The sequence below is a fragment of the Leiobunum rupestre genome, chromosome 7 (assembly GCF_980474605.1).
Source record: "Leiobunum rupestre chromosome 7, qqLeiRupe1.1.hap1, whole genome shotgun sequence".
Lineage (NCBI taxonomy): Eukaryota > Metazoa > Arthropoda > Arachnida > Opiliones > Sclerosomatidae > Leiobunum > Leiobunum rupestre.
The window spans coordinates 40,322,484-40,335,679 of NC_143390.1; the positions used below are offsets into that span (position 1 = coordinate 40,322,484).

At 34.2% G+C, this 13,196-nt stretch overlaps 1 protein-coding gene across 1 annotated transcript; it reads right to left on the minus strand.

Annotated features, from left to right (window-relative positions):
* Window positions 1–8,123: 8,123 nt before the first annotated feature.
* Window positions 8,124–12,930, minus strand: LOC149936306 (uncharacterized). The gene is made up of 6 exons (XM_090181556.1): window positions 12,824–12,930; window positions 12,076–12,165; window positions 10,109–10,899; window positions 9,742–10,040; window positions 9,319–9,680; window positions 8,124–9,259 (listed from the first exon to the last, which is right to left on the minus strand). The coding sequence occupies exons 1-6, from the start codon at window positions 12,839–12,841 to the stop codon at window positions 9,005–9,007; spliced, it is 1,815 nt and encodes a 604-aa protein (XP_090037682.1). The 5' UTR covers window positions 12,842–12,930; the 3' UTR covers window positions 8,124–9,004.
* Between the last annotated feature and the right edge of the window lie 266 nt (window positions 12,931–13,196).

Sequence of the window (13,196 nt, forward strand, 5' to 3'; positions counted from 1 at the left end):
CATCACAACCTACTTTCGAGGCATGGTCGCCATCCTTAATTTAGCGCTAAATCTCACGTGACGTCATCGTCTTCATAGCGCATATAAGTGCATTCCGCCATAGACTAAATCACCCCCTCCGACTTCGTTAATTGTAGTCATTTCATTTGTAACAAATTTATCGCTGAAATTTCATATAAATTTCAAGTGACGTCAAGATCACCTCCTTACTTTGTGTCTTAGCCGCCATCTTGACTAAATTCTAATTGGGCGTGAAATTGGCTGATAGTTGTGAGAGTTGAACACATTACGTTCATTCCAATTAAAGCTTTAGGCACGTTTTTTCAATAATGCGTTTAATGTCGTCCCTTTTTCGCGATTAGAAAAATTTCGCGGTCAATTTGAAAGTCCTCGAACACAAGAACGGGAGGGGGGTAAAAAGTTAATTAAAACAAAAATAAATTTCAAAGTTTTTGGTTATAATGGTCCTTACAATTTTTCTTTCTCGATCAGTTTCGGTGATAAATAGGAATTGATGGTTGCCAATTGCGGGAAACTGTTGGCGGATATAATTAAGATTAGCCACACTAGATTCGAGCCTAAATTGTCCCCTCTATGATGACCGATTTGAGTTAAATTTAACGACGTGTTGCCGCCACCTTAAATTGGTTTTTCACCTTTGAACAGTGTTAAAATCGCTGCTTAAAATTTGGTCTGCGTATAGATTTGTAAGTTTAGTTCCGCAGTGAGAAACACCAAATTTGAAATAGCTAAAAAACTAATCACTAAGGAATATTTGGAAATTCTATGGGCAAACAAATGCCAATTTTTTTTTCTATTTTTTTTAACGTTTCCTTGTCGGAAACTCTATGTATAGTTTTTAATTTAATTTCACTGTAGCCTTGTCTTTGTTGCGTTACAGAACGAAGTTTAAAGTAATCTATGAAATTTTACATGTAAAATGACTACTAGATATTAACTTTTAACATGATAATTACTCGTATTTTCTATAAATAAATTTCACTAGAAAAATAACTAGAACATGCCAAAAATCAATTCATTTCCAACGATAAGTCATTAGATTACATGATAAATCACTAGCAAATCAATGCATTTTACATAATAAATCACTAGCAAATCAATGTATTTTACATGATAAATCACTAGCAAATCAATGCATTTTACATGATAAATCACTAGCAAATCAATGCATTTTACATGATAAATAACTAGCAAATCAATGCGATTTACATGATAAATAACTAGCAAATCAATGCGTTTTACATGATAAATCACTAGCAAATCAATGTATTTAATAATAAAATAATTAGAAAAATATATATTTAATAGTAAAATCACTAGAAAAATATGAATTTAATAATAAAATCACTAGGAAAATATGTATTTAATAATAAAATCACTAGGAAATATGTATTTAATAATAAAATAACTAGAAAAATATGTATTTAATTATAAAATAACTAGAAAAATATCTATTTAATAATAAAATAACTAGAAAAATATGTATTTAATTATAAAATAACTAGAAAAATATGTATTTAATAATAAAATAACTAGAAAAAAATGTAATTAATAGTAAAATCACCAGAAAAATATGTATTTAATAATAAAATAACTAGAAAAAAATGTAATTAATAGTAAAATAACTAGAAAAATATGTAGTTAATAATAAAATCATTAGATAAATGTATTTAAGACAAAACGTTATGGGAAATCAATGCATTTCACATTAAAATCACTAGAAATCAACGTATTTCACATGATCAATATAATCTGCATGATAAATCACTACAAATCCATGCAATTCACACTAACAGACTAGATGTTGATGATTCACACGTGAAAAATGGCTAAAATCTTAATATTTAACGAAAATCAGTATTACAGGGGATATTTGATTTTCTTAAATGTTAGGCCATCGCTTCAGGGAGACGCGATGAACCGGAAACGTCTCGTATTTTTGGGATCCTGGTCCGGAACCCTTTATTTAAAATTCATTTATTTTGGTGGTGACCTTAGTTCGCCTCAATATTATCCTGAACACGCGTAGCCAGCTCCGGGATAATAAATTTAAATGATCGGAATAGATTTGTTTTCTAATCGGTAGGAGTTCGCGCGTCAAATTATGAACACGTTTGCCCGATCGTGTGCATAAATCAAAATTGTAATTGGATTTTTTCAGATATATCTCAACCGACCACCGGAGTTAAAAATTTTAATAAGCATTTTTTTTGTACCGTAATTTATCCAATCTATAAAGAAAATTAGTTATTATCGTAAATTCATCGGTTTCGCGGTGGGTCTCACATTCAATTTTGGGCGCATTTGCCAAAATTCGTTTTTTTTAAATAGAAAAATAAATTAAAAATTCATAATTTATCGAGTGCAAAAGGGTTATCGAAGATATGTAGTTTTCCACAATCCACTATTGCTATCTAAGGCTAGGGCTTAACAGATTTCACCCTCTTTTCGCCTTTCACAGAATTATCAGCTAAGGTCTTGATATAATAGCTCGCTATAGTATAAAACAAGTTTTTGAATATTGGAGTAACTCTCAAGTTATAGCAAATACAATTTCATATTTGTTTTCCGTATGTGTTTTTTTTAAATCGTGAAACATACCAGATTTATAGAAGGTTATACAGGGTGTAAAATTTCGAAATTATTAACGTATATTATTATTTATATTTATTTTCTAAATTTAATCAATGTCGAAAAAATATTTTTGCTCCTATAATGGCCAACAAAAGTATTTTAATTTATCAAACACTTTTTTTGCCAAAAATGGTGAAATTTGAAAATTAAATTTTTCCTTAATTTTTAAACATGTTAATCCCGCACCAAAACGTTTAGTTGTAACGAGTAGGGTAAACAGTTTGTGCACAACAAAGTTAGGTCTACGATCCTACAAGTTTCCCTTTAACGTTTTCTAGTACGGGTTTAAGGAGTTTTACTGGTTAGAGGTATTCCCCCCGAGTTCTTCGGTTTCCCTTTTCATAAAAACTTGTAGAGGATAACGGTAATAGTAAGTGTAGGGAGGTATTGGCTCGTGTGGACACTGTGGCATGAGGGGCTGGCCACAACCCTCCTACGCAATTTAACCCGCCATCTGGGATAATGGTATTAGAATTCGCTGGATGACTTGGGCCTTTGGTGGCACCTTGGGTATTAGCCTAGATTAGCTGATGTATTTATTTACACTCTGTGTTGGGCATGTTCGTCAAAGAGCCGTTCAGCTCAATCACCGCTCGCACTCGCTAGCCTAACATCCGCTCACGCTCACGCATTTTTGAATGGTAAAATCGATGCTCTTCTCCTTTCGCCCTTTTTAGAGCGGTAAAAACGGAGCTCCTCTTTTTTCTCTCTTTTTGAGCGGTAAAATCGGCACTCTTCTCTTTTTTTTGCTCTTTTTTGAGCGGTATTATCGGCGCTCCTCTATTTTCGCTCTTTTTGAGCGGTAAAATCGGCACTCCTCTCTTTCTCGCTCTTTTTGAGCGGTTAAATTGGCGCTCTTCTCTTTTCTTCGCTCTTTTTTGAGCGGTAAAATCGGCGCTCTTCTCTTCGCTCTTTTTTGAGCGGTAAAAAAACATTTTGCCGATCAATTTCACTCATAATAACAAAAGGAGACTCGCGTGGCATGAAGGGCTCGCCACCACCCTCCTATGCATTGTAACCCGGCCAGCTGAATTATTGACTTTAAAAGTCGCTTGATGACTTAGGTATTAGCCTAGCTGATTATTATTATAATTACTATTATTATTTTTTCCTGGAGCATCATGGTCTAGATTACCCCCGGCACGAGAGGGGGAATTAAAAAAGTCACCGGCTTTTACTTCAATAGCGTCAGAAGACTTCAGTTTTAGGCAACCAATGAGATAAGGGGCCCATTTCATTTTTTAGGTTGGATGGAGCTTTCTGCGAGAGCACGAGGGAATTTTTGATATCAAATGTGGAAGCACTGGTAAAATATTTCCCATACGTTTTTTCGTGTAACAATATTACACTTTTCTATGTTATTGTAATTGTATCACTCTGACTAGTGTAAATATAATTATCTTGAAATTAAGTTATTTTCAAGTATAGGTGGGGTGGCGGAGTGGTTAGCACTTTCGCCTCGCAGCAAGAGGAGTCGGGTTCGATCCCAGCTTGTGACACTGGGTGAAAACTCGGAATTATTCCTTGAGTTTGCAAGTTCTCTCCCCACTGGCTTAAGGAGTTTTCCCCCGAGATCTTCGGTTTCCCCTTCCATAAAAACTTGTTGAGGTTAGTTAGTGTAGTGAGCTGTTGGCTCGCGGGGCTTGCAGGGCTTGCCACCACCCTTCTACGCATTGTAACCCGGCCACCTGAATTAAAGACTTTAAAAGTGGGTGGTGCCTTGGGTATTAGCCTAGCTGATTAGCCTAGCATTTCTATGTGTCTCAATTGTCTCGACCAATTGGATTGGGAGCAACGCTTTAGTCACTCGATGACATGGTCGTCTAACCCCAATGTACAAATCTCTAAATATATTACTAATAAGTTTGATTTGATTTGATCGTTTCAACATGTCATTCACCCTAAAAGAAATAAACACAATCTTTGTTATAACATAATAAACATTTCTCAATTTTCCTTTTAATAATTTTTGAGAAATGTACACCCTGTATAGGACTGCATTAAAGTTTTTACGTCTAATTTAACCCCATAACTTTCTAAATTTTCCTTCTATTCAACATAACATGATTAGAATCTCCTACTTTGTGGTAATAAAATCCGATATTTTTTATTAGTTTTTTTTTTGCCATCTTGGAAACTGGATGCGTAAAAATTCCAGACAAGTTTTTTGCATGTAACCTTTCCGGACCTTCGTATTTTCTACTATAATCGCATTTTTCCACTACAGAGAAAATTAATAACTTTTCAACGAAATTTAGAAACGCGATGGAAATTAAATTGCTAAAACTTACTGTGAAAAATGAACAGGCGTGTTTTCGTGTATACATGAATTTTTTCCCTCATTCGTTGATCCAATTGAGCGTTTTAAAGACTCAATTTAAAGGTATTCGTTAGTCCTTGATAGCCCAAAGTTTAATCTCTACGTGTCCTAATAGGAACGCGTGGGCTTAGTCTTCGCTGCACTTTGTGGAAGTCTTCACGTTCCCTTTCATAGGCGTGTTGCTTAACCTCTCTTAAGTTCATAATATGTGTTTTATACGTTTTAAAATTTATTTATATAGGGCACAAAATAAGTTAATATTTTATTTACTTTAATCTACCTACTCTTTTTAAATATTGTCATTATTAAAATATTATTTATCTTCAAATATTGTCATTATTAAAATATTATTTATCTTCAAATATTGTCATTATTAAAATATTAATTATCTTCAAATATTGTCATTATTAAAATATTAATTATCTTCAAATATGGTCATTATTAAAATATTAATTATCTTCAAATATTTAATCTTATTAAAATATTAATTACCTTCAAATATTTAATCTTATTAAAATATTAATTATCTTCAAATATTTAATCTTATTAAAATATTAATTATCTTTAAATATTTAATATTTTTCAAATATTAATTATCTTCAAATATTAATTATCTTCAAATATTAATTATCGTCAAATATTAATTATCTTCAAATATTAATTATCTTCAAATATTAATTATCTTCAAATATTAAAATAACAAATTTCATTTAAATATTAATTATCTTCAAATATTAAAATATCAAATTTCATTTAAATATTAATTATCTTCAAATATTAAAATATCAAATTTCATTTAAATATTAATTATCTTCAAATATTAAAATATCAAATTTCATTTAAATATTAATTATCTTCAAATATTAAAATATCAAATTTCATTTAAATATTAAACCTCATTAAAATATTAAATTTAATTAAAAATCATTTAAATATTAAATTTAATTAAAAATCATTTAAATATTAAATTTAATTAAAAATCATTTAAACATTAAATTTAATTAAAAATCATTTAAATATTAAATTTAATTAAAAATCATTTAAATATTAAATTTAATTAAAAATCATTTAAATATTAAATTTAATTAAAAATCATTTAAATATTAAATTTAATTAAAAATCATTTAAATATTAAATTTAATTAAAAATCATTTAAATATTAAATTTAATTAAAAATCATTTAAATATTAAATTTAATTAAAAAATCATTTAAATATTAAATTTAATTAAAAATCATTTAAATATTAAATTTAATTAAAAATCATTTAAATATTAAATTTAATTAAAAATCATTTAAATATTAAATTTAATTAAAAATCATTTAAATATTAAATTTAATTAAAAATCATTTAAATATTAAATTTAATTAAAAATCATTTAAATATTAAATTTAATTAAAAATCATTTAAATATTAAATTTAATTAAAAATCATTTAAATATTAAATTTAATTAAAAATCATTTAAATATTAAATTTAATTAAAAATCATTTAAATATTAAATCTTATTAAAAATCATTTAAATATTAAATCTTATTAAAAATCATTTAAATATTAAATCTTATTAAAAATAATTTAAATATTAAATCTTATTAAAAATCATTTTAATATTAAATCTTATTAAAAATCATTAAATATTAAATCTTTTTAAAAATCATTTAAACATTAAATCTTATTAAAAATCATTAAATATTAAATCTTATTAAAAATAATTTAAATATTAAATCTTATTAAAAATAATTTAAATATTAAATCTTATTAAAAATAATTTAAATATTAAATCTTATTAAAAATAATTTAAATATTAAATCTTATTAAAAATAATTTAAATATTAAATCTTATTAAAAATAATTTAAATATTAAATCTAATTAAAAATAATTTAAATATTAAATCTTATTAAAAATAATTTAAATATTAAATCTAATTAAAAATCATTTAAATATTAAATCTTATATTATTGAAATATTAAAAAATTGAATCTTATATTCTATTAAAATATGTAATCTTAAATACTATTAAAATACTAAATCTTATTGAAATATTAAATTTTTGTAATTTATGTTTCTGTAAGAAATATGCTTTTTTGATGTATTCGAAAAACTTTCTTGATTTAGAAATAAAACCTTAATCTTAAAAATGTGAAATGTAAAACAATGAAAAGAAATGTTTATGTAAAATCAACCACATATTTATTCTCTACTATAATACAAAGGACTTTTTCATAAATTTACAAAAGACAAAAATTTCATAATTTTTCGTTGGCAACTAAAAACGTGCGTGTGAGGCGCGTATGTAACTTCCAGAGTTTTAGTTCTTAAATTATAAATACAACAATATCGGCCCGTCTAACAATAATTCAACATGAACACGCGATGTCATCAAAATCAACAAAGTTATGAAAAAAATAAAAGCGGCCAAAACATATCACAAAATAAACGACTACGATTTTACATCCAAATCAGTTTCGAGGGCGAAATAGCGAATTACGGAAAATCATTGCGGAATTCTCAGTCTTTGATATTTTCGAAAGATTATAACTATAAACGACAACGCGAATGTTAAAGAAAATTTAGCAGAGGCATAGAGAAAGTTTAGCGCTTGTCTGTTAACATTTGAGTTATCACGTTAGTGGATAATTTTTCAAAAATATAACTCGGTTCCACGTCGAGATTTGTACATTCGGTATCGATATGTCATTTTTGGGTTTGTTATCGTAAGCCTTAGCGAGAACGATACCACGTCCAAGGCTTACGATTTCGCCCCTTTTACAAATGGCATATCGATACGGAATGAAATATCGCCTCGTTTAACTCCGAAGGAAATCACGCCATTTATACTTCAGTGATGCGAATGTATATTTGACTCGTTCGAATCATTGAAGTTGGGCGGTTGTTAGTTTTATTTAAAAAATTCCAGTTCGGGGTTTTATTTTCCAATTGGGATTTAATCATTTACCAATAAGAGGGGTTCCAGTTGGAAGGCGCATTCAAATTGCTAAATTGGAAAATCCAATTTGGAAAATAGTTATTCTAAAGCGACTGAAATTTTTTAGATAAATCCTGATTTTCTTTAAAAGTTGATCGCGTTAGTTTTATTCAGCGCGAGGGAAATGCATCGCGCTGAATAAAACCAACGGATAGTTCCCAAGAACAGTCTTCGATAATTCGCTATGTCCTCAAAGATTCGACTTGGTACGTTGGACTAAATGTATTGCCTCAAAAAATTAAAAAGAACGGTTATTTCGTCTGAGAATGATTTTCTCGCGTTTACGTGATTAGACATAAATTCGAGAAACGGGTGACTGTGTACCGTTCTAGTTAACTTTTTTTAAAAGACCTAAATAAATAAGACGAAGACGTATCTACACACTTAAAGACGAGAAGGACGACGGACGTAATTTTGGGTTGATCAGGTCTTCAGGAATCTTAACCATCTCATCAGGCGACAATCCACCGAAGAACTGACCTTCGTTACTTGGTTGGGTTCTTCGGTGGGTTTAGTTAAGGAACCCTTATCCTTAAAAATACTGACTTTGAAATATCCAACAATAAATGGGTTGGATATTTGAAAGATGATAATCTCTGGATGGGTTCCGCGAGACCGTTAAGGGACCCAGACCTTGAACGCGCTAATAAAGGCTCCTTTCCACCAGCGACCGAAATCCTCAACCCTTATTTATCTATATTCTAACCCGCGTGAATGGTAACAAACACAAGGACAAAATGGCACAGGACGAAAATACCACGATAACCACAGTCTATTATAGTCTACCCCAACTATAGTACTATCTATGTTTTGATTTTTTTTTGATTTTTTTATCTGTTATTTTTTTTTCACGAAAACTGTATTCGTTTCGTCGTAGCAGACGGCGGTCTGAGACGACGAAACGAAAAGGGACGTAGTTTCCGGGAAATGTTTTAGTTATTTCACTCTCACTAAAAGATCTTTTATATTTAATATAAATTAACTTTCTATTTCGTATTTTGTTCTTCGCGCCTCGTTCTCTATTTCTGGAGAAGGTTTGCCGATTTAGTAGTAGGATTTGACTTTGACCCCGACGGCCGCTGGGGCGTACAGTGGGGCGGCGGCGTAGTAAGCTCCTGGAGCCGCGACGACGGTTCGGGCGGTCAAGGCACCGGTGCGGAGAGACACCACTCCGGCGGAATGGTGAACTGGTCCGCTTCTGGCGGATTCCTCGAATCTCGGGGCGCCTTGTTGAGGTTGGGCGGCTGGGGCTTCGTCAGCTTCGGGGCGGACTGGGACGGCTTGTTCTAATTGTCTTTGCTGCGGAGTGAAAGTCGTTTAAGTTCGGGTGTTTTTTGACGTGGTATGGACGTTCGTACCTGAGGTTGGGGCGCTGGTTCTGGTGGGCTTTGAACGGCTTGGGTCAAAGAGCGGAATTGAGGGATGCCTGCTTGGGCGGCGGCGGCGGCTTCTTGTTGACGTTGGGCGGCGGTGGCGCTACGGAAGAGTGGGATGCGTTGACCGTAAGCTGGCTCTTGGATTTGCATTTGTTGTTGTTGTCTGGCTTGGGCCTGAGGTTGTGGGGTGGCGGATCGGATCAGGGCTTCAATTTGTTCGTTGCGACGCTGTTGGTCCTCTTGCTGTTGTTGTTGTTGACGCATTTGTTCCTCTTGTTGCTGTTGCTGGGCGGCTTGGATCATAGCCATCATGGCGGCTACATCTTGCGCGGATGGACCGCTTGCTGCTTTTAATGAAATTATGTTAATTGTTGACCCATTAGGGATTGCGCGAAGTTATCTTACGGGTCGAGGCTGGTTGAGGAGCTGGGGTTGGTTGAGGGGCTGGGGTAGCTGGAGCGGCGCTACGAAGAGCCGGTTGTTCCGGGGCGGCGGATCCTTGGGTCAATCGTCGGAGGTTGTCAGCGGTTGGGGATGGTGGGAGGACGAAGTTGGTTGGGGCTTGTTGACGGAAATAAGAGTTGTAAGTGATGGCTTGGGAACGTTGAGATGGGGCTGGAGCGGGTACTTGTGGGGCGGCGGATCTCAAGGCAGGTTGTTCGGGTTGGGCTGGTTGTTCCTGAGCTGGTTGAGGGGCGGAAGATCTAGATAAAGCGATAAAATTATTAGAATTTGTTATATAAGGGCTAATTAAAGTTATATATGATTATACCTTTGTTGTGGACCTTCGGCTTCCGGAGCTGGAGCTGGACCGGCTGGTTGACTAGCGCTGCGAAGAGCTGGTTGTTCATCGATTTGGTTCGATCGGAGAAGAGCCAATCGAGATGGGGCGTATCCGTAGGCGGCCACAGATGGAGCGTAAGCCGCTACTGGGGTGTGGGAGTAAGCGGTATAGGCTGGAGCATGGGCGTAGGTGGCCACTGGGGCGTGAGCGTAAGTAGCTACTGGAGCGTGGGCGTAAGTAGCTACTGGAGCGTGGGCGTAGGTAGCTACCGGGGCAGCGGCGTAAGTAGCTACTGGAGCGTGGGCGTAGGTGGCCACTGGAGCGTGGGCGTAGGTCGCTACCGGGGCAGCGGCGTAAGTGGCGACAGTTGGCGCCCTAACAGCTACGGCCGGAGCGGCGTGGACAACTGGAGTAACAGTCCTGACAGCTACAGCGGGAGCGGCTTGGACAACTGGAGTAACAGTCCTGACGGCAACGGCTGGAGCAGCGTGGACAACTGGAGCGACGGCCTTGACGGCGACGGCTTGAACGGGTTCCTCGTACTTGTTGATGGCCGCGGAAGCTGGTTGACTGGTTTGGACGCCGCGTTCGTTGCTGTCGATGCCCACTCGGAATCCGCCGGCGTCGGCGATGTAGCTGACTCTTCTGATGCGGCCATCGAGATCGGACAGAGCGTAGGTTCCGTATTTGTTTCCGTAAGAGTCTCCTCTCTCAGTGCGTTCGTTGGTAGCTCCGAATGGATCCACTATCTCGTAGTGGAATTCGTAGTTACCAAGATTCTAAATGACGCAACGATAAATAAAAACAAAACATTGGAAAACTTTGGAATTTGTTCTAAGACTATCAACTACCAGTTCAAATAAAACGCGTGGGATGGTAAAGTCAATTCAGTCTCATCAAATACTAAAACACTAGTTTACCACCAAATCCTTATATTAACAATAATCGTAATCGTGAGTGAAACATTAGCTCAACTGTCTTCACGTTATTACTACAATTTAAACTACGAAAACGTCTTAATATAGTCGTGAAATTTCTGATTAGAATCTTCAAATACAGACCTCCGAAAAATAAAATATGAAAGATAAATCGGGACTTTTTAGAACTTAAGATATTATGAAAATATCTCTTACAACGGAACGGTTACGTTTGCTGGAAAATACATTAGGCGAAATCACGAATCAATAATTGCGGTATTAATCATAACACCAATTTTGACGTGCTCAGCAATGTTAACGTAGAGCCTCTTCGCGTGCGGCCCCTCCCAAATGATGCTCCCAATAATTTATAAAAAGAGAAAAAATGTATTCGAGACTGATTTCGTAACTCGGTTCGAAATTACGTAGAAAAAATTAAATATAACAGTATGGTAAAAGAGGGGATCGGCGGTACAGTTTGCGTGTTACAACGGCCGAATTCACTCCCCGTTCAAACGCTCTCGAACTATCCCCATTTTTCTTAACGCTTTCTTTATCATTTTTTGTAAATTACGAAGGCGCCCGACGCGCCACCCGCGGATTCTTCCGCCAAAGAGAAAAATATAGTTTAAAAGTTACGCGAAAATATTTTTCCTATCGATTCACGAAATCGGTGATATTATTCGCGGCTACCAACTGATCGGGGTTTGGAAATAACTAACATTAAAAACTATTATAAGAAATTTCCAGTGATTTGGCAGTTTAAAGAAGGGGATATTGACGGTCCAGCGCCCCGGGGAATCCGCTCTTATGAATCCTTGATTCGTTCGTTCTATCTCTCTCTCTGGCATTTCGAAAGGAGGAGAGCGATTTTTACGATCAAGGGTAGTAATGGCTACCGGGCATTGTACTGTTACGAATTATTGAGTGATTACTTTACATCCGAGCGAAGGATATTGAAGAATGTTTCAAAGATTTTTTCCGGTTTATTTTTCTCTTTGAATGGGAGGAAGAGGCGGTTTATGCAAATGTACTCACGTCTTGGCTGTTAGAAGCGCTGCTGACTCCCCCGTTGGCGACGACTCCCGCCCTGGCTACACCGACCAGGGCAAACAAAGATACTAATAACTGAAATTAGAAAATTTTCTCACTCTGTTTACACTTTTATTTTTATTCGAACTATTCGTCTTATGGTTGGCCGTTAAATGGTTCTATTAGGGAATGGGCTGATCAAAATTTATATTTATTGAAGGTTACAGTAATATTTTTTTAGATTAATTTAAATTAATAATTAACGTTTTGGGTTAGAATGGCTTATGATGATTAATTATACAAAAAATTTAAACATGGGTAACTTACGAATTAAATATAATTAATTACGTACGTCCCTATTATATGTATTTAAATTTTTAAAGAGTCTTGGAAATTTCTTAAATTAAGAGAATTGCTGGATTTTGAATTGATAACCTAACCTATTGGCTAGGTTATGGTTTATTATTTAAGCAATGAACGGAAAGTGGCTACTTAAATAAATTTTCAAAACGGTAAAAATTATTTTAAAATGCAGTGTAAATCATTAGGATTTTAAATGTTCTATTTGCTTAGTATTTCTTAAACTATTTATCATAGCCTTATATAAATATTCATTAGTTTTTAAACTTAACAACGTTAATCCAAAAAAGGCACGTTTAAAAAATGCTTTTTCTATTGTATCCGTCGATTCCGATAATTAATTTTAAATTTCCAAGATTTAAATTAACTCGTAAAGCAATGCGGAAAAGCTTACCTTAAAAGACATGATCATCTCGTGAAAATCCTTTCGCGAAACGGAGAAATTAAAAGACAGAGAAAGATAGAGAGAGGAGAGAAAAAAGGTGAAACACGGATTGATTTCTCTTCACTACTTTTCAAAAGGCCGAGAAAATAGCGAGAGCGAAATATGCCCTATGAGATCTGTATTCGGTGTATGGGGGTTCAAAGGAGAGGGGTAACCCTTTATATACCCCGTCTCCAATGTTTATACCATTCTAGCAAAGAACAGTCGTCGAAGCTTCCCCAAAAACCACCACTCCCAAAAAATGAGGGGTGGGGTAGTTGGGGGTCGCCAATTAGCGAAAAAGGGGGATGAACTGTTTTTTTCATATATTATTATCAATTTC

Bases quoted from the DNA above. Each gene is read 5' to 3' on its own strand.
- LOC149936306 (XM_090181556.1), bottom strand. The intron at 10,041-10,108 runs GTATAATCATAT...CGCTTTATCTAG, and splicing joins GCCGAAGGTCCACAACAAAG to ATCTTCCGCCCCTCAACCAG. The intron at 9,681-9,741 runs GTAAGATAACTT...CATTAAAAGCAG, and splicing joins TCCTCAACCAGCCTCGACCC to CAAGCGGTCCATCCGCGCAA.